Source organism: Neurospora hispaniola (assembly GCF_033458365.1).
Source record: "Neurospora hispaniola strain FGSC 10403 chromosome Unknown B0T23scaffold_6, whole genome shotgun sequence".
NCBI lineage: Eukaryota > Fungi > Ascomycota > Sordariomycetes > Sordariales > Sordariaceae > Neurospora > Neurospora hispaniola.
In genome coordinates this window covers 2,688,643-2,714,368 of record NW_026944411.1, presented here as the reverse complement: position 1 = coordinate 2,714,368, position 25,726 = coordinate 2,688,643, and the positions used below count along the sequence as shown (strand labels likewise).

Sequence of the window (25,726 nt, the reverse complement as noted above, 5' to 3'; positions counted from 1 at the left end):
TCAACACACTAGGGAAGCGAGGGAAGGGGGAGAAAGAGGATGAAGGACGGGACCCGGATCCTAGTGTCCACTGCCCTGAGCAACAATGTGTAAGCTAACCCCACCCCATCAGATGGAACGGGTCTACAATCTGCAAGACTATCGCTGTTTCCTGGAGGACCGATATCAGGAGCAGTTTCGGGGACTTTTTGGACTTTTGATGTCACTTCACTTGTTGCTCATCCACAATGTTCTCCAGGCTTACATTCTCGGACTGGATCACGTAGTGTAGAGGTAGCCATGCCTGACCACGTACCATCTGGACATGTAGACTCTAAAAAAAAAACATGAGCAGTTGGATGAACAACACGAGTCAGGTACCGCTCCTCTGGTCAACGTTTAGTCAACTCAACTATACCTTATCCAGCTTCCCTTGTTGCCGGAAATAAACTCGATGGGACCGGGTACCTTGGCTGAACCCAGGCTGGCCATGACAGCTGACCAACACGTTGGATTCAACAAGGATGCCGTCTGGACGTTTTCCATCAGAATGTAATGTAATAGTACACTACATAGTACTCTAGAGATATTACATAGATGCTCGTGCCAAGCTACCACCTACCTAGATGTCAAGATCTAGATGTACTACGTATCTGCCGTTCGACTCCAGGTGCCAAGCTTCCCTTTCCAACGGCACCTGCACACACCAGCGCCCGCCGTTGTTTTTCGGAGGGGGCATAGCGAGGTGAGGTGGTACGTACAGTGCGGGTAGGTTGGTATGGAGGTAGCGGGTGGGACGGGACGGATGGATTCATTCCACCATTCTTTGGTTCTTCCTTCGCGGATTCGATTCTCTGGCCCATCGATTCCCACTACGGTGGTCCTAACGCACCCGCATGCAGTGCTGCGGGTCACCTCACCTCCCCATCAGGTCCCAGCCCAGGGCAAGTACAACCGCAGTTATCGAACGACCTAGTGTACCTAGCTTGGGACCCAATGGGGGCACGCTGAAGGGCCGCGGAAGTGGTGGGCCGCAAGGTACCTCCAGTGTACAGTGGGCAAGTCAACGAAAGCCGAGACCTCTCACATCCTGGGACCTCGTCCGAGAATCGTCCTTAATTCCAACTTCCTTTTTTTTCCTCCCCATTCCCGTTCATTGCCTCCTCTTTCCTCTCCGCCTACTTTCCTTGTCACGAGGGTAAACAACTGGTGTCTCAGTCTCGGTTTCCTACGCTGGTCTGTCTCGTGGACTTTGTTCGTTCTAGGCCTCGCCTTTCTTCTTTAATAGATCTCTCTTTCAAATACCAGGCATCTTGTGTTTATCAGACTCCGGGGAGAAAAAAAAAAAAAAAAAAAAAAAAAAGTTGTCATCCCTCCCCTACTCCGTTATCGTCACCACATATCACACTTACCACATTCGCGATCCCGTTGCAACAATCCAATCTCCCGCAGACAACTTAACACTAGATTTTCCTACGCATCCATACACGCTGTCGCCCTCAACGCCTCCGGGCCCCGCCTCGCCGACTGCCCAATGCCGGCTTCCTCGAGGCAACCCTTCCTCCACGATGGCTACCATCGAGCCACGGCTTATGCACCTCTCAACCGTACTTAACACCCAGCAAGCCGATAGCCCTTCACCTATACAGCTCGGTCCTATAACGGCCTCCGTGAACAGCAACTCGCTCTATTTACCTACCCTGCCCCGCGATGCTGGACAACAACCACAACAACAACAACAACAACAGCAGCAGCAGCAGCAGCAGCAGCAGCAGCAGCAGCAGAGAACCGACAAGCAACTGCCGACTCTGCCACCGATCCACACGCTCAGCAACGAGTCTATGACCAAGCAGACGCCCAGGATAGACCTGTTCGCAAGCGATTCTGCCGCTCGCCACCCTCCTTCGAGTCATTCACTCCAATTGCTGCTTTCATCAAACTCCCCAGAGACAAGCAGCACGCCCCTCTCTCTGCGCAGACCTGCAGGCGACCACCCCGATGCTCTTCAGGATGCCTACAACAAGAAGCGACAGCGGGCTCTCGCTGCCAAAGACGATTATGTCCAGCTGCCTCAGCCTCTCAAGAAGCAGAAATCCACCCAAGAGGTGGTTCTTCAACAAGTAGTCACGGTCCCACCCATCCTTAACGGCCTTCACGAACCGCCACCCAACCCCAACGCCAGCAGGTTTCCTCCAATACTCTCCGGCGTTGTTGACCATGAGCCACCGAGGATAAGCGGCTACATGCATGATCTCAGTCCTCCGACCCATGTCCCTGCCTCGGCAACCACAACTCCACCCGCCGAGTGGTCCATTACATCCCCACCCCCAACAGACGGAGACAAGACCAGTGGCGGAGCCAAGGCGAAACGGAGGGCGGCGAAACCACGGAGAAAGTGGTCCGATGAGGAAACCAACAACCTTTTACTGGGTGTCAGTCGGCATGGTGTTGGAAAATGGACGACCATTCTGGAGGATCCCGACTACAAGTTCAACGACCGGACTGCCGGTGACCTCAAGGATCGGTTTCGGACCTGCTGTCCCGAGGAGCTTCGTGGGGGTTCAGGCAAGAGAAGCCCTGCGGCCGACAAGTCTACGTCAGGCGAACCAAGCACGCACATGAACAGCAGGCACAAGAATGGCTTGTCGCTGGACGCTCTCTTGAGCAACCCAGAGGCTGGACCGAGTGATAAGGATAGGGGTGACTCCGACTCGGCCCCTGCAAAGCAGAGAAAGAGTCGGGCACACCGGAAGAAGATGGAAGATCTTGTCGAACTGGGAATTAGGGGTCCATTCAAAAAGTCGCACCGTCGTGAGCGGCGTCCATTTACGGACTTGGACGACAAGGAAATTCTGGCAGGACTCAAGAAACACGGGCCGGCTTGGACCAAGATCCAACGCGATCCAGAGTATCATCTTCAGAGCCGCCAACCCACGGATTTGCGCGACCGGGTTCGCAACAAGTATCCGCAAATTTACGCAAGCATTGAGAAGACCAATCCCCGGGATAAGGACCATCAAGCGCGCGGGAGTGCGGAGGCGTCTACATCCAGCATCAGTCTGCTGGAACCTTCCATTCACCCTACGATATCCAAATCTCTCGAGCCGACCATAGCACGATCGATAGAACCGCAAGTGTCGCGACAGAGCTCGAGGGAGGAGTTGCCAAAGTGGCTCCCGAGTACGACATGCGAACCGACAGAGACGCTACCCGGTCTGGCTTCTGTCTTTGCTGACTTGCCCGATGGTCCTCTGTCGTCGTCATATTTCGGAGGACCGCCCGACATGGACATATCCCGACTCCTGCTAAACGATGCCCAAGATCCTTCCTCAGCCTCGGAGCGCCTGAGATATGGACAGGGAGGTATGGGGGGAGGAGCGCCAGTTATTTCAGGAGGTCAGGATGGTCTATCAGGCGGATCCGCCCATCGGAGGGCTCTCTGAAGCGCGAGGTAACAGGTAGGCATGCAGAGAGCTTGCTACAACATTGCAATTTCTTGCCGCCAGCGCGAGAGATCTTTTGTCGTCTCTAACACACGGGAATTATCGCACGGTAAACGGCCGGCGTATTGTTTGAACTTGACAAACTTTCATTTGTTTTTTTGCTATGTTATCAGCGTATATGGGTTTCTAGATACAGGGCGTCACCGGTCATCAAGGCAGGCTTCGCGAAACACCTTTTTTATTTCTTTTTTATTTGCGTTTATACACATCGGGCGGCGTCAGTCAAGGGGCTGACAAAAGATTGGGATCGGGAACTTGGGGGCACGCATTTGTCTTTAAAGGACAGACAACTTTGGGAGGAGTGCGTCACACATATTCATGGAGAGCATCTTCTTGGTTGGGGCCGGGATTGATCCGCAGTCAGAATCGAGGCAGGAGCAACCGTCAACAATGGGAGGAAGACGAGATGACGAGAGATACAACCAGAAGAGATAGGAAACATCAGTGACAGTCAATTCACGCAAACTACTTCGCAGTAGGATGCCTAGTACTTAAAGTATATGAGCAAAGCAAATATGAGTTCGATTGACTTCAACAAGAGTGGTTGACAGTGGGTTTCTTTTCGAGTCAGCGTATCAAACACGAGCCTGGTGAGAGCGTTTGTTTGTTGATGATATGATGTCAGGCCACCGCTGGTGAGGATCTGGTGATGACATTTCAGGGACAACACCTCACAGCCGGGAGACAGATGGGCGATCAACATGGCCAACCCTAACCCCGAACGGAGCCTACCCTCAGCTGGTGACTACTATGCTACTCCACAGCAAGTGAGGCGTCGCAGTGGGGCGCAAAACAGAATGTGGAGCACAGACCAAGAATTCACGAAACTGCCAAGCGCCAAGTGCAATTGCCGGCTGTCACCGCCCACCCACAGGACGCTAGGGTTTTCGAGGCACAAAACGCTTTTCATATTTACCTGGCCGGCCTCTTCGACGAACTTTCCCTCCTGATTTTCTCGACCAGCAAATCCATTAGCCAACCGTCAAAATGGGCAGAGGACCGTAAGTACACCACCATCCATACGGATCGTTGACAACGATTCTTGATTCGACGATGCTTTCCGGCGACGCAGCATTTGGATGACCAGTTTCGAGTTCGGTCACGTCTTCGAAACTGGGCGCCAAACGCTGCAACACCAAAAGATCGCGTGGAGATGTCGCAAAATCGAAGCTTTTCCAGCGGCGGCAATGACTGACTCCGACTACCCACTGCAGGAAGAAGCACCAGAAGCGCCTTAGCGCCCCCTCGCACTGGCTTCTCGACAAGCTGTCGGGTGTCTATGCTCCCCGCCCTTCCGCTGGTCCTCACAAGCTCCGCGAGTGCATGCCCCTCATCGTCTTCGTGCGCAACCGCCTCAAGTATGCGCTCAACTACCGTGAGACCAAGGCCATCATGATGCAGCGCCTCATCAAGGTCGATGGCAAGGTCCGCACCGACATCACCTACCCCGCCGGCTTCATGGACGTCATCACCATCGAGAAGACTGGCGAGAACTTCCGTCTCATCTACGACACCAAGGGCCGTTTCACCGTCCACCGCATCCAGGATGAGGAGGCCAAGTACAAGCTCGGCAAGGTCAAGCGCGTCCAGCTTGGCAAGGGCGGTATCCCATTCTTGGTTACGCATGATGCCAGAACGTAAGTTCTGCCCACATCTATCAGCCGTTGGACCAAGCTTTGGTAGATACGCGTGGAAGTTCACCCTTCCACTCCCCCCACATGTCCGTCCTACGCGACACCTTTGCGGGAAAGTGGAATGGGGGAACTCATCCTCTGCGATCACACAACTACAAGCGAGATCTAAACGGCTGGTATGTCCAAACTTTCCCCTCCCACGGTTGACTAACCTCTTGTGCGTGACAAACAGCATCCGCTACCCCGACCCCTTGATCAAGGTCAACGACACTGTCAAGATCAACCTTGAGACTGGCAAGATCGAGGACTTTGTCAAGTTTGACACTGGTGCCATCGCCATGGTTACCGGCGGTCGTAACATGGGCCGTGTTGGTGTCATCACCCACCGTGAGCGTCACGATGGTGGTTTCAACATCATCCACGTCAAGGATGCCCTTGACAACACCTTCGCTACCCGCGAGTCCAACGTTTTCGTTATCGGCTCCGAGAAGCCCTGGATCTCCCTCCCCAAGGGCAAGGGTGTCAAGCTCTCCATCGCTGAGGAGCGTGACCGCCGCCGCGCCAACGCTCTTGCCCACTAAATGTGTGCAAGTGTGTTTTCTGGTGCTTCATGACTAAGGATTTCGGGCATAACGGGGGCTTTGACTTGTTGATACCTAACGTTCACTACAAAAATGCATGCTGGGATGGAGTTTATAGGGGAATGTGAAATTCAAGATACCCGTCGCGTAAGAGCGACGACCCTTAGCTCCGTACCTAGGTATTTCTAGTTTTAGCTGGATGCCTAAACATGGCTCCCTGATACTGGATCACAACAACCGGCCCTCTGGCCCCATGCCTTATTCAATCTTTGTCGGATCTCATTTTTCTCGCCTCCGTGAATGTGATGTGCTTACCTACTCTACTCATTCGCGATATCTCGACGTCTGACGACATTACACTAACTGAGAGTTCCAGCTGGAGTTTAATTCATCACGCAACAAATGTGTGTACCAGCCATGCCCAAGATGGCCTCATGCCGTGACGACACAACAACCAAGAACCCCCGATCACACGCCTTTGGACCACTCGGTCAATTCGACCATTCCCCCAAGGCACCTACCGCGTTACTCTACGTTCTTCCCGCCCTTACCCATCAGCATCATCATCATCTTCCAGATTAGAAGGGTCCCAGGGTTTTGACTTGACGCAGTACAAGATCCATAACATACTACAACATACGTGCTGACCATTAGCACCTGATTCGGTCTTCCTCTTCCACGACAACCCGGCCTCCATGACAGACCCGCAACCCATTCCAAGATGATGTGTGATCACTTCCGCATTTTCGTCTTCGTTTGCCACTCGACTTGGCTCTCTATCTGTATCGAGGCACCAGTGGTGATAATACTAAACCAGCCATGTCACTTTCCCGCTCTTTTCGCTGTACACTTGGTCTTTTCTTTTCTTTTTTTTTTTTTTTTTTTTTTTTTTTTACACTACCTACCGACCTACCTACCTACCTTACTCATTTCGAGAGCAGAGAGAGAGAGAGAGAGAGAGAGAGAGAGAGAGTAAAAGGGAGAGTCACCGTATGTCGTCACTCACTCACTCCTACAGGCAAATCAAATCGGGAAACCCTACCTAGCTGGCTGGAGACCTCTGTGTGTATGTGTGTAAATTATGTGAATCATTGATCTCACTTTTATATACCTACCTACATAGGTAAGGTAAAGCTACTTCCTCTCCTTACTTGAGCTTGACTTGCAAGAAACCTCAACGCTGTTAGCCTACCGGTGCGGGTTAAGGCGTTACATGTGTGGAGGAAGTAAGTGGTGGAAAGTGCTGGGAAGTGCTGGAAGCGGCCGTGAGCGCGCCGGGGGGATGGAGGAAAGGGTTCGGGGGAACGACAACAGCGGGTGGGTGGATGAGCGGGCGGCTAGGGGTATGCAAAGTTACCCCTTCAGACGAGCTGAGGAGGGGGAGAGCACTGGTGTCCTTTGTGATGGTGGCGCCAGAAGCATCATGTCGGGCATCCAAATAAGTCAGGAAGGAAGCAGGCTCGGCAGGGCAGGGCTGGGCTGGGCTGAGCATATGCAGTACTCGACTGCTTGGTGGTAGACTGTTGGCTTGGGGTTGAGACTCAAAGCTACCTACGGGAGGCAGATTCGCAGGATACCTGGGTAGGCGAGTGACTGAAAAAGGGGAGGGGAAGGACGCACGCAAAACGCGGTTACCGCGGTGTTGTTGGACTTGCTGGCGGAACTAGTCCGTTTGGTCGGAAGGAGTCGGGTGTGATGAGATACGCTGATATGCTAGATGCGATGTGATGGTATAGGGTTGCTTAGGGCGTTTACGAGAGTAAATAAATTATTTGATCTCTGTATAGACTTCCCTCGCTCCCCTCTTGACTCCAAGAACAATAACGGGCCATTATCAGGGCTCGGGTGACGAGTGTCTTGATCTAAGCAAATCATGGTGTTATCTGTTTTTTTCGACGACTTGACGGGGCGGAAGGGTAGCAGACCTCAGGTCGGGGCTTGACGGAGTAGAACTAGTGGCTTTGTTAGGCTTGATATGAGAAAATACAAGGGAAGAAGAGGATAAAGGGGATGGGAAGGGGATTGGGGAGGCTTTCTATTTCGGCCTTGGCTTCATTTCTATCCCTACGGGTGAAGTTTTGAGTGGGTTGGGCTGGACGTTGGTGCCACATGGATGAGAATATCCTTCTACGCTTCCACCTCTTAAACCCCTTTTGATGGTGGTATCCAGGTCATCGAATTCCAAAACACATCTACATTTAGGAAGATGCCATAGCAAACCACACTTTTACCCACCTGCATCGACTAGGCGTAGATGAGCCAAGCCACTGTAAGCTGTTATAGTGACAAAGCTAGCTCCCAGGGAGTCACTTAACTGCGCAGTCCGATTTACCAAACCACTCGGATAGGCCGAAGGCTTGATGTCTTATTTCATTGTTGCTTCGTGGATGACGGCGCTTTAGTCTCGTTCTTCCGAGTGACTGTACGCTATTCGCAAAATTGTATTGGCGACTGGCTCGATATGTGGTGTAGTTGAGAAGCCGGAGGAAGAACCGCCTTATAAGACTCAGCCCTTGTTCGAATTTGCTCCGTATCATGACCATTTGAGCCAGTCAAAGCTCTTGTCACCATGATCACTGTGTTATGCCGTTTCTTATTCCCTCCCTTCCCATGAAAGTGGCTTTTCAACGTCTAGTTTCTATGCCCGCGTCCTTTTCCATTATGTGACGACTTGCCAAGTGCGAGTACTGAAGCCTTTTGGGTCCTCAACATAAGCCGCTGTCCTTTTTCCAACTGTGTGATCCTGGAACCGCAAGTGGCTAGGATATGCCAACAGGAAATCGCCTACAGTTTCCCATGGTGAGGGGATGCTCATTTACCGATGAGCTGTGATTGCCTTCATCTGGTTGCGTCGACCTGGGTTAGACTCAGCAGCACTCTGAAGACAAGTTGTTTTCCGTGTCACTCGGCACATACTTGCCACTCTTATTATTCACGGCAACAATTCATTCCAGAGTTCCCTGTTTTAAGTCTAGGAACAGAGCAGGGACGACCAAGCCCCCGGAGCCACATGGTCACCAAGCCAAGCCAGGCACGGCAACGGCCGTTGGTGTCGAAGTAAGTGAGGCTGAGGCATACACGGACCCTTGAGACAAGTGCAGGTAGTACATATCGAGTAATGGTAAGACTGTAGTATGATATAGAATGGCCGGTACCACTCATATCCTCGTGAGCACAACATCCCAAGGCTTGCCTCGTGGTTCACGACAATTGATGAGAACAGAAATGAGAAATGGGGAAGGACCCGTGGCGAGAAGAGGTAAGAGCCCGGGGTAACAGGGTAAATTCATACTATTGGTGGGTGCCAGCATATTTCGTAGGTGTTGGCTAGCTGGGGCCTTTCTTGAACATTCACAGGATTGAAAATGGAGCGATGTTTCTGTTTGCTCGTATGTTTGTGTTTTAGCGTTGATGTCAATGTCGATACAAAGTAATCACTCACCTTATGCGAAGGCGAACTAGACTGGTTTGCCGTGGCTGGTTGGTACCCTCGAAGCTGAATGTTAGCTATTCAACTGACGTCTCATCTGGCCCTTCTGCCCAGTCTCGTGACCATCAGCTGACGTGCGGGTAAATGCTTGAAGGGTGCGGAAGGCTTTTCCTCGTTACGTTCATCCATCAGTCACCCGTTCTTCTGGAAGGGATGAGTGGTAGGTACCGTCTTGACAAAATTTGAGTTGTCAACTGAACTACACTACTTCCCAGCGATGTCCGGATGCTGATCATCGTACATGAGATAAGCAAGCGAGCGCAGTGGTCTCGATTCTATGTGATGTTTGTCGCACCGTCAAAACCAATCTCGGCTGAGGTGTAGAAAAGCGAAAGGGTCACAATTGATGGGCGCTAGTTCATCCATGATCTTCATTGGTTTCCTAACCATAACAAGCTCTGCCGCACCTTCTTGTATGAAGCGCTAGATGTACAAAATCGTACGCTTGGGCCAAGGGCACGGTCCGAAGCATCTTGATTGAGGCGTACAGTAGCTTCCTACGTGACGAATGCGGCTTCGGTTGTGAAGTTTAATACTGGCTAAGTCGGCGATATCCAGCTGGCCAGGGATTTGTCTTGGATGCTACCAGAAGGATGGAGATTGGGTAATGCAGTCCAGTCAATAAAGTACTCAGACACAAGGGGTGCTGTGAGGATGCACACCAGACATACACTACCGTAGTGACGAAGGCCAGTGAGAGGTCTCGAAGCTGCCATTGCTACTCGCCACACTTGATCGTTGGCTCCCGCCCTAACGGCGGCTGCTGGGCTTCTGGTTTCTGAGAGTTCTGGAACCCGAGTCGGCGCCGAGCTTTCTGCCTGCCGTGCCATCTCTCTCGATGAGTGGGCAAGCGGGCGGCTGTCTGACCCTGCCGACCTGTCAACTCTGCGTAAGACATGTTGCTTTTTCTGCTCCAAGAATTTGGAGGTGGCGTCTCGCTTAGGCTCTCGCCGATGTCGTCTGTAATGACAACCCGGACGCTTTATGCCTTGGCATCTCGGAAGCGAATTCGAACGCGAAGAAATTGACAGCAATGTTTGGGCTTGGAAGTTTGCTTTCCTACTCGATATATGGAGTGTATGGCACGTCGACCGAAGGAGTGGGCACTGTACTTGGAGATGTGATGCGGTAGGTGTGACGACGGGCAGTTGCGGTAGCTGAGGGCGTGGGTAAGATTTGGTGTATCATTGATGGATGATTCAACTTGATAGGTATCAAGAGGCCCAAAGAAATCAAATAGAAGAACGAGGAGGATTTCAATGACTTGGTCAGATTCCTTGGTTCTAAGAAAGCGGTCTGCAAGGTAAGAAATGGAAGCCGTTCCCACAGAAGCGCATGAACAACGTAAGCTGAAAGAAGACGAGGCAGGAATTCCGAGGTAGGGAGACTAGGTAAGATTCTGTAATGTCGTTGGTCTGGTGGTGGGACCGTGTAACACTGCTCTTCTCCCATGGGACGCAGGCAGAATGGCGACACTTGTGCCAGTTGGACAGGACTCACACGCTTTGTCTCAGAGACAATGAATGTTGGAAGCTGGTAGGTGGTGACTCATTTGCATTCTGAGGCTCAGCGATCTGTATCTCTCGAAAGCGGTCAGTCGGATCCATAGGTACTATTCCACTTGACGATTGAAATGATGTTGACTGCAGTGATGATGTGGGAGTGCGGCAACAAGTCTGACCCTGCAAAGTTCTTCCCCCCCCCCACTGCCGAGGATGGAGGGGTAAGAAATGAAAGGGCAGATTTGGCAAGAAGGAGCGAGGATGCTCACAGGCAGTCTTGAGCCGAAGCGGAGTGTTGTTCAGAGTTTGAAGTGGAAAGAAGGTTAGAGTAAGGGTCGTTGTCGCCGTCGTCGTGTGATTCGATCTCCGCGTGTTGTGCGATGAGTGTCCGTGGAGCTGTTGTGGGCTTCTGGAGCGGGAGGTGGGACCGCCCGCTCCGTGAAGGTGCTTCAATGTGGGGCAGTTGTACCGGCTTGGCATCTCCGTAGGGCAATCGCGGGCAAGGAGGGGCTACCTACCTAGGTTGTAGCGGCAGGCGCCAGGTTCCCCATGGGTTCCTTCTGTTCACATTTTCAAACTTCACGCATCTGAGCTGCGCCTTCCAACAATGTGTTGTCTATCACCAAAGGCAACCATCCGGTCAATCACTGCTCTTGCTATCCTGCTACTTTACCAGCCTCTTCGACAGGTTTCACCGGCCGCATTCCATCCATCATGTTTCTCCGTGCCTTCAATTTTCAACGAGGTTCGGTGAGTCCTCCAGCTGACCGATCGTGACTGCGTTGAGAAGCGAGAATATCTTTCACGCAACACAACACGACTCGGCGAGCATCCCGAACTTGGCCGGATTGGCGGACAGGAATTGATGGCAATTCCACGGGGCGTGTGAAAAGTTGCACCGCGGCATCTCAACCGAAGTAGTAAACGAAGTGCCAAAAGGCTCCCGATTGTTTCTTTCCCCGCACTTAATTGTCAGTCTTGAGCAGTCTGTCGCCATCGCCTCGCTCTTGTGGTCCCGTCTGGGGAAATGGATGACTCTGGCAAGTCTGACCTCACTCCACTTCTGCCACTCATCTTTCCAGGTTGTTTGTTCCCGCAGCTTACTGCCAACTGTATCACTTGTCTTTTGTCCTCATGACCTCGGCAGTCAAATCCAATTTCCGTGCTTACTACTACTGCTTTTCCTACCACGCTTCTGAGCTGAAGTCGCTGGACAAGCATTATGATGGGGTGGGGGATTCCTCCCACTAAAATATATAGTGCGAAAGAGGGTCAGGGATGATATTCATCGTATGGTGAGTGTCCGTCATGGTACAGAGTTTCACAAACTGACAGTACCAAAAGCACTCCAGAAGGTGACGAGGCCGTGGAGAGATGGCTGACATCTTGACTCCCCTGAAGTGGCAATGAGCGGCATTCTTTCACCGAAATAACCGAATACGGCCCCGGCGGTTCCAATAACCCGGTAATGAACACACCACTGCCATCTATACGTCTGCCAGATCAAACTATCCCGAGACTTCAAATACAGATATACGCTATGGACGACTTTAACCTTGGTACCCTCAAGTGACGGGATTATCGCACATTGCACATTCTTCACCGCATTTTCCGTTGGTGATTGCGGCCCGACCAGGTGGGCGAAGAGCTGATGCGTCAGACAAAAGCAAGTGATCAGTAACAGATGCGACCTACGCACGGCAACTCGACCTTGAGCGTTGCACAAGTTGCAAAGGCTTTGTCCTGGCGGGCGAGATATCCCGGATTCGCCAAGCTTTGACAGTAGTCAGGCAGCCAAAGGCTTGAAGGGCAGCAGGAATGCGCCCATGACAGCGCCTCCAATTTCATGACGCTGTAGATCATCAGGTTTCTTATTCCTCACGATTCGAAAACGAACGCCAAACTCGTCTGCATAGGTGTCGACAGCATTGGGACAAATTGACGGTAACCTCCATAATCATCACGTCTTCCAACCGCTAGTCAGACGGTCGATTACGAAGACCTAACGGGTAGTCCCCTTGACTCAGAAATGGCCAATCTCCAAATGAGATTCCCATCTCAGGAATTGCGATGCATGTAACGGTAATCATGGCTTATACCTACCTATTTCGCTGGCCTTGGGATGCAATCTAATCCCAACTTTGACAGAAGAAGAAGTGTCAAGGAATCTCCACTTCAATGGCTGGCACGTCACTGCAAACGAGCGAATTAGCACCGCTTGCACAGAGGGAAAAAGGTAGCCGACGACAAGCGACGCTTTTGGGGGTTCCAGAGATGCTACCGAGCAACTCGGCCCGCAAGATGTCATTCTTCTTCTCCCCCACCACCCAGAGCCAAGTCCATCTTTAGTTTTCACTTGATGACACCAATTCAGGTACCTGAAGCGCGGCGTGACCTCTAGCTCGCCAAATATATAGCCCGAGCACACTACCAGACGCTACTGCAGTGCCGACCTCCGGTCTCTACCCCCGCCAATGCCATGTGAGCTACGCGTGGGAGGATGTGGGACTCGAGTCTTCTTTGTTTCTCTCATTTGTCTTTCTTTCCTTTCCCCACGAATACCCCATCTTTTGATACCCAGTTTGCCCAGTCTCCTCCTACAACAGGACGCTTTGCGCAAATGCCAAGCGATGGGCTAACCTGATGCTGCCCTATACCATCCGGATGAGATTTGTACCGGGCATGTTTAGAGGTACCCACGATCTAGATCCTCGATTTTTGTGGGGTCAAGGATAACCTGTCTGCCTTTTCACTCCTCTCTCGAGATCCTCTCGGCTTTCGTAAGACGACAACTCTGTGGCCGATTACAAATACAAAGGCTCATCTCTTTGGCTAACCCCCTTCCAGATACTCATAGTGTTAAAGTTATCAGACAGTTTTTATGCTTTTTTTCCCTGTTCATTTACGGCCGCCCTTTTCCTTGTCCTCGGCGCCAGTTCCACGATGCACTACATCACACAACCCCCTCAATACCCTTGATTCCTCCAAACCGAGCTGGTCACGAAAACAACAAGTACTCCTATACCCACTTAAGAAGCTCTCTGTCCTGCCTTGTTCCGCCACCGTTCATGTCCTGTTGTGCGGCCCCTGTTTTGCAAATCGTCAGATCCAACCGGTGACGACGGGTGCTATCCCTATCGCTCCTTCTCCCAGGCCTTGGAGATTCCGGACAGACCTGGCTTACATTAGGGTCCTTTCTGTAGTGCGGATGGCAGTTCATCATGCTTGACTAGCTAACCCGACATTATTCTTTTATTGAGCCTGTCAGCTACTCCGTCCCGGCATCTCTCTACTGCATCCATCCCACATATGGAAGCGGCTCTTGCTTGCTCTTCACAAGCACCCTTCGAGTATGCCCTTTATGCACACTGTTTTCTTAAAAGTTTAATCATTCGATATAAATTCATCACGATTTGGTCATCAGGTCATCCACACGCAACCTCGTCATAGCCCATCACCAATTTCTAGATCTAGGTTTCATTAGAGCTGACTTCAACCTTTAAAAGACTAAGACACCTAACCTTACCACAGACGGACTGATCGTCGTTTGCTTGTTACAACAAAGGCACGGTGCGTGGTTCGGTGAGCTGAGTGTGTGACTTCGGATACGCTTTTCCAAAGGCTGGGTCAATCCGGCCTAGTCTTCGGAGTGGGTACTCTCCTCGGGTGCAGGTGTGCGTAAGAGCCAAGCCACGAGTTGATAAGTACGGCGTAGTTGAGCCGTCCCTCTTCCGACCTAACTCTACATGAGGTAAGCGAAATTTCATGTCCATCGAGAAAGCAAAGTTGTTTGTGTCGTATTCAGTCATCAGGCTCACAAAACATCACAAGACGAGCCCATCGGGCAAACCGGCGTTGGCTACTTCGCCCCTCCCGAGAAGACGAGAATATTCACAACATATATTACCGGTCATCAACTGTGAAGTTTCAAACATTAGACTCGGCAATAACGGTGCACTGTAATCCTCCACTCAACCATCGTGTCTGATCCAGGCTTCAACGCTGACCGGCATGTCGACAACCTACCTCATGAAAGCGGCGAGGCCCATTCGCCGGGTTGTTGCTGGCCCCCATATCAGTGGGAGTACTTGGGGCATTGCCTTCCGCCAGCGATTCACCACTTCGGCCGTCCGAAGCAACATCTCTGGAGAGAGCGGTGGTAGTAGCAATGGTAAAGCACGCCAGACACGATGGGCTTCGACGTGGCCTCCTGTATCAGGAGCCATTGTCATCGCCACTACCGCCGGTCTCCTTGGCTGGAGCCTGTCAGAATTTCGGCATAACGGGTTTCCCGGAACTATGTTGATGGATAGTATCTACCCTACGCTAGACTATGCAAGTCTACACGAGATGGAGCAGGTACGTTGATGTGACCATTTTCCAGACCTGGTCATAATCAAGTCACTGCCTTCCCACCCCATTCACAAGTCACGAGAGTTAAGCTTGGACTAATGCGAAAGTTGATTATACCAGGCTATTGCTGAGATCAGAAGAGAGATTGAGGGCGAGGACATCATTTCAACGGACCCGGATGACCTTCACGCTCATGGATATTCGGAGTGGTCATCATCCAACCCAGAGGGATTACCAGTTGCGGTAGCCTACCCCCGATCAACAGAGCATGTGTCCACAATCGCACGGATATGTCACAAGTACCGCGTACCTATCATTCCGTACTCTGGAGGGTCCAGTCTGGAAGGAAACTTTTCTGCGCCTTACGGGGGAATCAGTGTCGATTTTGCCTTTATGGACAAGATCGTGCAGTTCAACAAGGACGATATGGACATTGTCGTGCAGCCGAGCATTGGTTGGCAGGATCTGAATGAGCAGCTGGCTAAGATGGCGAGTGGTCTCTTCTTTCCCATTGATCCAGGTATGTATTGTGCCCGCAAAAGCATGAAGACTGGCGAGTACTCAAGACACTAACCAATATCACAGGCCCGAGTGCCAAAATTGGTGGTATGATTGGCACCAACTGCTCCGGTACGAATGCCGTCAAGTATGGCACCATGAAAGACTGGGTCATCAACCTGACTGTGGTCCTCGCCGACGGCTCCGTCATCAAGACCCGCCGGCGTCCACGCAAGTCCTCAGCCGGCTACAATCTTAACAGTCTCTTTGTGGGCTCGGAGGGAACTCTTGGTCTCGTAACAGAAGCGACTCTCAAGCTGGCCGTCGTCCCCGAGGAGCTCTCTGTCGCAGTCGTCACCTTCCCCACGATCCGCGACGCAGCTGCAGCAGCCGCAGAAGTCATGCAACGGGGTATTCCTGTCGCCGCCATGGAGATCATGGACGAGGTGCAGATGAAGGTAGTCAACATAGGTGGTGCCACTGCGCCGCGGGTGTGGAAGGAGATGCCGACGCTCTTCTTCAAGTTTGCGGGGACGAAAGCAGGCGTACAGGAGAACATTGATTTGGTGCAGAAAATCACCAAGACAAATAAAGGGAGCAACTTTGAGTTTGCCAAGGATGCGAGAGAGCAGAAGTTGTTGTGGTCGGCGAGGAAGGAGAGTCTGTGGAGCATGCTTGCTTTGAGGAAGGAGGGAGAGGAAGTTTGTAAGTTTTCTTTTTTTCTTCTCTTGTGCTTGTTCGATGAAATCCTGACAATGAGGGGAACAAACATCACCGGGCGTTTGTTCACACAAAGACATCAATACTAACACCACTGGTGATTCTAGGGAGCACCGACGTCGCAGTCCCTTTCAGCCGGCTAGCCGACATCATCGAAGTTAGCAAGAAGGAGATGGACGATTTAGGACTGTTCGCTAGCATCCTGGGCCATATTGGTGACGGAAACTTCCATGAGAGCATTATTTACAACCGGCAGAAGAAGGAAGAAAGGGACAAAGTGGAAGTGTGCGTGAAGAATATGGTTAAGAGAGCGCTGGAGATGGAGGGGACGTGTACGGGTGAACACTCGATTGGTTGGGGTAAGAAGGAGTCACTATTGTGGGAGGTCGGGCCAGATACACTTGGTGTCATGGTAAGTCTTTTAAACTCCGGGAGAGTTGGGTAAGGGGCTGGGTTGCGTGCTAACTAAGCGTACAGAAATCGATTAAGCTGGCATTGGATCCCAAGTGGATTATGAACCCGGGTAAGATCTTTGATCGTCGAGCGTGACCGGGAGGGCGAGGAGGTAGGCGCTAGTGTTTAGACGATGGAGTGGCCATAAAAGGAGCACGACCAGGAGACGCAAGGTTAATGGCTAAAGGGATCACGGAAGTGAGTGCATCTACTGAGAATCAAAACCACTGTCTGCACTGGATGCTGTGGCAGTTTAACATTGATTTCAACGCTGAGTTTAGTTTCAGAGGCCGTAGGGCAATGAATACATCAATGACTGAGGCACAGGATACCAAGAAAAGCGGCACGCGTATATATTTCTCGGTTTGGTTGAGACTCCGTAGAGAGGAGATAGGGTTTGTTTACATTTATCAATCGATCTGATGTCCGGCGTCGTAAAAGAAAGTTCCATCTTCCAGACGAGGAGGTTGCGACGGAACCGTGAGTACAGTGGGTTCGGATGATAAACGGGCAGCGGTGACGAGCCCCTCTCTTATCACATATCTCAGATTGAAGGAAGGAACGACGGCAGGGAGGCCGCACGAAGCAAGCATTCGCAACTGCTTCAACCGTCCAAAGGTGGGTACCTAGAGGTAGGATCATTGGGGCTCTTTCCTCAACATGAACAGGAACTTGGAGTTGACAAATTGATTGTCTAGGTACCACTGGTATTCCCCGGATCTTATCATCTCCACGGAGCATCCGTCAATCATCTCTTTTCCAATAGCAATTACCACACCTCAGTCTCACATTTGTTTTACTTTTACATATTGGAAGAGCAGTTGGAAAACAGCTCAGTCAGCTTCAGCTGTAAGTTGACAACATTCTTCTTGCTCAATCCCAGCTTACGGTACGGCCTCCTCTACCTCTACGGTTTCTGTCGTCGCTTCTACCCTGTCCACCACCTCTGTCTCAAGACTGCCTTTTCGATGTTCTTTCGTCCCAGTACACATAAGACACCTTGTAACGGAAGCTGAGAAGTTCTGCGAGTTATCATCTGATTATTGTCTTTGCCACAGCCACGGGTGTCCTCCGTCCGGCGTTCGAGGCTCCAAGGCCAACAGTGCTTTGCCGAATATTTCGTCCCAAGACTTCTCCCGTCATCCGTTACTTGGTAACCACCCCACCATTGTGCTCTCCCGCAAAGTCTAGAGAGGCGCAGATGCCTTACCCTACGGTAGAGGTATTTAACGAGTGCTTTTCTCGTCCATGAGCATGGATTCTTTCCCCATCCACACTCGCCGCCTTCCTCGCCATCTAAAAGACCAAGCAACATCAAACTCAACCAAGGAATAACAGAAGAGGTGTGGTCAGTAACTACTTGCACAACCCCTCAACTGTCACCTGCACGTTATCAGGCACTTACCTCGTGGGTTTCTTCCCCATTACCCCACAAACCGATACATCTGAGTCTATTTCAAGGAACACCTGAAGGCTGACTGTGGCCAAGACAGATATCAACCATGTCCGGAATACCCAACTGGGTAGAGCAGGCGCAGCATGCCATTCTTGTCTCGCCGGACAGAAGCCCCAGAGATCAGGACGCTCGTCCGAGGCATCCTAGCCGCCGCAGATCCAGCCAGCAGCGACATCGAGAGAACACACCAACACCTCGACCCCCCTCGCGACCCTCCTCCAACTCTCCCCAGCCTCGCCCTCGCGCTGTTCGGCAGTTCTCACGGAGCAAACCAGCCTCATTCGCATCTCTCCCCTCTCTCACACAACCAGTCTTCATTTCCAGGGAGTGGAAGTGCGCCAGGACCGCTGCCATTCGCGTCAAGGATGTGCCGCCTGGAGCTAAACTCCAGGACCTTCACGATCTCTTCTCTGAGTATGGTCACATCAGTTACCTTGAACTTGATGAGGACCGTCAAGATGTTTCTGATCGTGGCCGGAGAGCTCTGATTCGCTTTGAGCCACCTCCGCTATCTACAGACTTTCTCTGTCGAGGCATCTGCAGACTCAGGATTGGACTTGTCGACCACTGGCTGCCTCTCGAGACAGTGGACCCAAAGCGCGAGGATCGCAAAGAACGCACCATCAAGACTCAGCTCGGCAACACTTGCCCGCAAACTCTATACGTCTTTCCCTCAACACTGTCTTTCGGTCTCTTAGTTCAGCCTGCAGTATTCATGAAGAAACAATCCGTTCAAACCCTCTCGTCCGACTCTTTACTGAGACTTGAGTTCGATTTCAAGCGCATGCGACTGGTGATTAAATTCTCCCTCCACTACCAACGCGAATCTAGTGGCTTTCGCAGACAGAATGAGCATTACAAGCTCCAGATCAAGTTTGGAGTCATCAAGGAGTTATGCAGAACCATGGTCGGTGAGGAGCATCGTCAAGCTTTGGTCATGACTCTCCGGGATCCGCCGGTTGCGTACAGGAAGAGGGATGTCTCAAAGACATTTGGCGAGAATCGGCTGACTTGGAGCGAGAATGACCTCTGGGAGAGAGTGGTCAACATTAGTCCTGGACTCGATCTCAGCAGAAACCCAGTTTCACTCGCCGAGAACCACCAGTACATTGACCTGGGACGGTGGCTTACCTATTGGATTGAGCTGGATCAACAATCAACAAGAGTCTGGGATCAAGTTCAACAACATTTGCTCGATTGGAATCTCAGGACTAAGTTGACTGTCTTTCCCGAGCCACTTCCCAACCAAAAGCCAAAGGTATGGGATTTTCTGGATGATAGATACGGCCATGATATTCAACAAGTCTCCTCACGGTCCTGGAGCAACGACTTCTCTCTTTTAGCCGCACCGCCCCGTATTTCTCTACCGTTTGATGTTCGGTATCAGCTTGAAGTTTGCATATCGCAAGGAATCATCAACGAGCACAACATTGACCGGCCATTTCTTGAGAAGCTGATGGAATTTTGTGATAATGACAACAGCTTCGGCAAAGATCGGGCTCGCCTCATCCTCGAATATGTTGCCGATGAGTATGCCGGAAAGCGTATCTTCGACCCGATGGAACTCTTCAAGGATAATGCAGCTTTAACTTATTTCCCAACTAGTTTCATGATACCCAACCATTGCGCTTGGGTTCGTAGGGTCACCATCACCCCTACTCGTATCTACTTCAGTACCCCCTGCGTCGAACCCACGAACCGCGTCATCCGCCAGTGGAGACATGCACAAGACTACTTTATCCGCATTCAATTCACCGATGAAGTTCTTGAAGGACGTATCAAGAGCGGCGAAGCGGAACTTCCCCTATTCTTGCGTGTGTACAGGGTATTGGAGAAAGGGGTTGCCATGGGTCCGTGGCATTGGAAGTTCCTTGCCTTTGGCAACTCTCAGATTCGAGAAGCCGGAGCCTTCATGTTCTGTGAACAGAGCAACTTGACATGCGATATGATGCGAGCCTGGATGGGCCGCTTCAGTCATATCAAGGTCATTGCCAAGTATGCGGCTAGACTTGGGCAGTGTTTCTCAACTACCCGTTTGGTGCCTGGTATCCCGGCACCGAGGATCGTCACCATCCCTGATGTTGAAAAGGACGGATTTTGCTTCACGGATGGAGTAGGCAAGATTTCCCCTTTGCTTGCAAAGATCGTAGCGCATGACTGGAGCATTGACCCGCCGCCGTCAGCTTACCAGTTTCGCATGGGAGGTTGCAAGGGAGTCTTGGTAACTTGGCCTGATGTGAAGGGTATGGAGGTTCATATTCGGAAGTCGCAGGAAAAGTTCGTTGCCGAATTCAATGGCCTTGAGGTTGTCAGGTGCTCGCAGTTCTCAACCGCCACTCTCAACCGGCAAATCATTGCCGTTCTCTCGTCTCTTGGTGTTCCCGATCAAGTCTTTGTAGACATGATGGAGCAGCAACTTTCCGACTTCAATGCGGCGATGGAGGACACACAAAAGGCGACGGCGATCCTGAAAACGTTCATTGATGAAAACCATATGACTCCCATCATTGCAGAGATGCTTGCTTACGGCTTTATGGAGTCCCAGGAGCCTTTTGTTCGCACCCTACTTCAGCTGTGGCGATCATGGTCTATCAAAACATTGAAGGAGAAAGCGCGACTCAATGTCGAAAAGAGTGCGTTCCTGCTCGGCTGTGTTGATGAGACTGGCACTCTGAAAGGGCACATGAAGGTCATCGAAGACTGGAAAGACGTGTCCAGTGAGAAGCTTCCACAGATCTTCCTACAGATTCCCGATGATGTCAATGGCGGGTACAGGGTCATTACTGGAACCTGCGTCGTTGGCAGAAACCCGTCTCTCCATCCTGGTGATATCCGTGTGGTGGAGGCAGTTGATGTCCCTGCTTTGCGGCATCTAAGAGACGTGGTGGTGTTCCCCTTGACTGGGGACAGAGACGTGCCCAGCATGTGCTCTGGTGGAGACCTCGATGGTGATGACTTCTTTGTTATTTGGGATCCTTTGCTTATCCCGAAGGAACGCTCCCATCCCCCAATGATCAGTGAACCCATTGCGGGCAAGGAATTGGCAACCGAACCGACCGTAAACAACCTGATTACCTTCTTTGTGTTGTATATGAAATACAACAATCTGCCGTTGATCGCTCATGCTCATCTGGCGACAGCAGATGCGGAGGTGGAAGGAGTGAAGAGCCCGAAATGTAAGTGAACTGTATCATGTTTTTGGAAGAGATACCTATTGACCATTCAATCTGACAGGCCTTGAGCTCGCTTCACTTCATTCCATGGCTGTTGACTACGTGAAGACTGGTGTTGCCGCCGAGTTTCCGAGACGGCTTGACCCCAAGACCTGGCCTCATTTCATGGAGAAAAACAGACACACTTACCACTCCGTAACAGCACTTGGAAAGCTCTACGATATGGTGAAACGGGAAACATTCGACATGAAAGAGAACTACCAGCTGCCGTTTGATAACCGCATCCTCAAGCACACAAAGTGTCGCGCTCTTAGGGATGAGACGCTGACCAAAGCCCGTCGCATCAAATCTCAGTACGACACCGCTATACGCCGCGTGATGTGCCAGCTCGAAATTGCAACCGAGTTCGAAGTCTGGACTGCATTTATCATGTCCAAGCCACGCGTGGGCTCAGACTACAAACTCCAAGACAACGTCGGTCGCGAGTCTTCTGCCCTCAAGCAACACTTCAAGGATCAGTGCAAAAAGGAGGCTGGCGGTGATCTCCTTTCCTTCGTATCGGCCATGTACAGAGTCACTTTCGAAGAAGTTCGCATTGCCCTTTTCGAAGCCAAGCAGCCGCACGTTAGACCTGACGGCAGGCTCGGAACCAGAAGAATTACACCAAAGACCATGCCACTTGTTAGCTTTCCCTGGCTGTTTTGGGACAAGCTCGGTGAGCTTGCCAGGGCAGGCGCCGTATTGCAAAGGAGACTTGACGATGGAAGTGAGGATATGGACCTTTTGAGCGACGTCCCGCTCGTTTCCCAGAGGCGCAGAGGCAAACATAATGCAAGTGGTAGCAGTGACTTTATGGATGAGCATGGTGACCCCCTTTCTTATACACGCACAAGCGATGGCAAGATCATTCACTATGGTCAGATCTTGAACCTTTTCAGTCACGACGACGAGGATGGAGACGAGAGAAATGACGCCCGGGGCAGAAACAGCTCCAGCGAAGATTCTACTCATGTTTCTAATTCGTCCAAATCTAGCTCCAACCTTAGCCCGGTTGCTGAGGAGGACCTTCTTACTTTTGAGTCGCCTCCAGCTAGTCCAGGTGTCACTCCTGCGTCTCCGCAAGTTGACCTCCTAGGCCCGACGCTTACGCTCACCAAGGCCGAGCTCGCTATCGGTCTCGCTGGTCCGGTTGCCACTACCTATACACCTCCGCCTACGGATGAGGAGACAGCAATCTGCCGTGGTCACTCCAACCGCACCCGTCACCTCAGTGCTTCGTCTTTGTCACTTGAACCTCAACCTCGGCTTGAGGAGACTTCTGGGGAGAACGAAGATCTCCTGCTAGATATTTATTCTGCGTCTCCCCCTAAGGCGGGTGGCGCTGGATTGGCCTCCACCGTTGAAAGCGATGTTCCTGTCAAGGGCGGGCCTCCTCCCGTTTGGATGGAGCAGGTGATCAGAATGGGCCACAGGATTCCAACCCCTCCTCTTGACTCGACTGCGAACCCGAATGTAATTGGGGTTCCGCAATTCGAGAGTCCGCTCACTGGGACTATTGTGGCTTCTGCTATTCAGGATCCGTTTGTTTCCCCTTCCCCTGCGGTTGCCACTCCTGCTACCGGTGGTAGTGGTGGTAGTGGTGGTGGTGGTGGTGGTGGTGGATACATTGGTAGTCGCGGTCCCATCAACAAGGAACTCGTCATGGGATTGGACGCAGGAATCAAAGAAAAAGATGGCGAGGAAACCGACGAGGAGGCTGAGGAGGTTGAGTTGGAGATTGACGAGGACCCATGGACAGTGCGTTTTGCACAGATGGCGGCGCTTTAAGGCGCGTTGAGACCACTGGTACCACATTCATTTTCAGTGCTTACCTATTGATTGGTAGCCTTTGAATCGTACTTGATGAAGCAATCACAGGTCTATCGTTGAGTTAGTTTAGGTTTTCAGCAGTGCTTTAGGATTGGTGTGGTAGTAATGTAAGTTGATTATGCTTGCCTGCAAAACTTTGATATCGACCTGTTACTTGATTGGACTTTATACATCACCACCTCCCCCGCTGTCTTTTACTCGACTCCTCTCATACTGATCCTCATCCTGGTCTTCCATCACCGACTGCCTTCCAGAGTACTGTGACTCACAGTCACTCCACATCTTCTCCTCTTCCTCGTCCTCATCCTCCTCGTCACTCTCATCCGACGCCTCCGGCGGTTCATCTACTGTGTTCCCATTGAACCAATCCATACCCATACTCTGATTAGACAGCGCAGCCAAATCCAACATTGCAGCATTGAAGTTGAAAATCGATAGACTCCGCGCTACCAGATCCAAAGCTACTTTTCCCTTGGTTGAGCTCGCGAAGGAGGCATGGCTGAGATTATCATCATCGTCGTCGTCGTCGTCGTCGTCGTTGTCAGCAGCACCATCCATACTTTTTCTGTTGCTGTTCCCCTCTTCAAATACCGCAGGCCCTTCTTTCGTTGAACTTCTTGATGTGATACCATGTGTTTCGTTTTGCCTTCTTATTGGTATAGTTGGTTTGTTGTGCTGAGGAGCAGGCAGAAGAGACTTGGGGGACTTGGACTTGATATCCTCAAAGCACGTCGTCTCCAGCTCTTTTAGAGGGATCATTTCGATGATGCCTTCTCCTCCATTTTCTTCGTTCTGCCCGTGTGTTATACACATCCTAAAGGGTTCACCATCACCCCGTTGTTGTCGTTGTTGTTGGCGGTACTCTGCCCCGATGAAGGTGATGGACGACAGTGCGTTGGTGCCAGAAAGTTTGCGTTTTTGTTTGTGGGGGTGCCAGGTTACTGAGGATATACTGGGAGGTTTTTGTTTTGTTAGTCCGTTTTGGTCGTGTTGTGTGCGTGTGTGTGTGTGAGAGAGAGAGAAGAAAAGTTAAAAGACGGACGGATGGGAAAGGAAAAACGTACCAGATCTCCCCACTAGCACCCTTATCCAAATTCACCACCGGGACACTCCTCCTCCCCTTGATTATGGGTTGATCGCTCCTCAACCAGAGTCGATCGCCCACGTCGTTGGCCCAGTTTGCTGTGTGCACGATGCCGTGGATTGGGGAGGTGTAGCTTTTTAATGTCTTTGTTCGGGATTTCTCATTGTCATTGGCCACATTGCTGTCACTGCTGTTGACTTTCTGATTACCAGCTCGAACTCGACTTTCACCCAAATCAGTAACAAAAGAGGGAAACTCTTCGTCACTAGCTGAGTCAGGATAAGGAATGATGTCGGATTTGGATACCCATTGGACGTGGTTATCCCCTGGTCCACCCACTTGCCGGATGATAAGCTTATCTTTTGAGGAATTAGAAGCTTGGAGGAAGATGTTGGTGGGGGATTCAAGGTGGTGGTGGGGGAGGAAAGTGTTTCTTGGGGGAGATAGGCTAAAGCTGAAGCCGGAGAGTTGGGGAAAAGTAGGGCGGTACTGGTAGCGGTAGATTGGGATCGTCATTGACATTGTGATGGAAGTGGTGAGGATATTGGAGATAGTTTGGGTTTGGAATGGGGCGTGGGTAAATGGTTTGGACAGAGACTGTTGGTTGTGAGGATGGAAGTGGAGATGATCAAGAAGATGGATGGACTCGATCAGAAAATGGAAGGACACGGCGAGGAGATCTTTAAAGATCAAAAATAGTTATGGAACAACATCGTCAAGGAACGAGCAACAAGACATGGAAATAAACAGACAAAGACCATCGGACTTGAGAGTCTCTCGATGCCCAGAGCAGAGCAACATCAGTCAAAGCGTCGTCACACACGCACACACACACGCCGTTTGTCGATCTGGTGATTCAGGGAACAGACAGCCAACTCGGTGCTTGGCTGTGTCGCTGCGTCGGGAGGGCGTCCCTAGGCATCTGGCTTTCTGCCGTGAACCGTAATCACGAATTGCTATTAAGCAGTTGATTCTAAATTGTGATAAGAATCTGAAAGACATTCGGGAATAAGTCTGGATCGGGACGTACATGCACATGCCATACCATATCCGGATCATGTCCAATATCATAACATGATTATGCGTGTGTGTGTGTAGACTCTGTATATACGCAGTTGCGGCGCGAGTGGCGGGTAGCGCGGTTACACTCCCAACAGACACCAAAGAAAGCCACCTCAAACGGTTGACCCCTTGCTGCGAGTTCGCAGCCCAATCAATGAAAGTTTTATGTACAAGGGATGGCGAGGATGGGAAGGGTGTGTGTTGCAAGACAAACGGTCTTCTAAGGGAAGCTGGGAAGCTATGTGAGCCATGTGGCAGGCGGCAGAAAACCCGATGGAGGGGGCCAAAGGTGGAAATTAGAAATAAGAAAAAAAAAAAAAAGAAGAAAAAAAGGCGGGGAGAGAGAGGAAGAGAAGGAGACCATTACTA

The 25,726-nt window shown here is 51.2% G+C and overlaps 5 protein-coding genes across 5 annotated transcripts; 4 read left to right on the top strand and 1 right to left on the bottom strand.

The window, feature by feature from the left end:
* Positions 1–1,406: 1,406 nt before the first annotated feature.
* Positions 1,407–3,694, top strand: B0T23DRAFT_200607 (uncharacterized protein). The gene has a single exon (XM_062833374.1). It carries the CDS (start codon positions 1,548–1,550, stop codon positions 3,420–3,422), a length of 1,875 nt encoding a protein of 624 aa, XP_062691099.1. The 5' UTR covers positions 1,407–1,547; the 3' UTR covers positions 3,423–3,694.
* A 669-nt stretch (positions 3,695–4,363) lies between these two features.
* On the top strand, positions 4,364–5,963 carry B0T23DRAFT_385362 (40S ribosomal protein S4). The gene is made up of 3 exons (XM_062837532.1): positions 4,364–4,483; positions 4,697–5,119; positions 5,349–5,963. Exons 1-3 carry the CDS (start codon positions 4,470–4,472, stop codon positions 5,695–5,697), a joined length of 786 nt encoding a protein of 261 aa, XP_062691098.1. The 5' UTR covers positions 4,364–4,469; the 3' UTR covers positions 5,698–5,963.
* Positions 5,964–14,599: 8,636 nt separating this feature from the next.
* B0T23DRAFT_200518 (D-lactate dehydrogenase mitochondrial precursor) lies at positions 14,600–16,903 on the top strand. The gene is made up of 5 exons (XM_062833373.1): positions 14,600–15,048; positions 15,163–15,562; positions 15,628–16,245; positions 16,368–16,672; positions 16,738–16,903. The coding sequence occupies exons 1-5, from the start codon at positions 14,701–14,703 to the stop codon at positions 16,807–16,809; spliced, it is 1,743 nt and encodes a 580-aa protein (XP_062691097.1). The 5' UTR covers positions 14,600–14,700; the 3' UTR covers positions 16,810–16,903.
* Positions 16,904–18,021: 1,118 nt separating this feature from the next.
* B0T23DRAFT_200297 (RNA dependent RNA polymerase-domain-containing protein) lies at positions 18,022–23,273 on the top strand. The gene is made up of 3 exons (XM_062833372.1): positions 18,022–18,061; positions 18,203–21,345; positions 21,404–23,273. The coding sequence occupies exons 2-3, from the start codon at positions 18,216–18,218 to the stop codon at positions 23,167–23,169; spliced, it is 4,896 nt and encodes a 1,631-aa protein (XP_062691096.1). The 5' UTR covers positions 18,022–18,061; positions 18,203–18,215; the 3' UTR covers positions 23,170–23,273.
* On the bottom strand, positions 22,957–25,053 carry B0T23DRAFT_342836 (uncharacterized protein). The gene is made up of 2 exons (XM_062835910.1): positions 24,276–25,053; positions 22,957–24,163 (listed from the first exon to the last, which is right to left on the bottom strand). Exons 1-2 carry the CDS (start codon positions 24,815–24,817, stop codon positions 23,377–23,379), a joined length of 1,329 nt encoding a protein of 442 aa, XP_062691095.1. The 5' UTR covers positions 24,818–25,053; the 3' UTR covers positions 22,957–23,376.
* Positions 25,054–25,726: the final 673 nt, after the last annotated feature.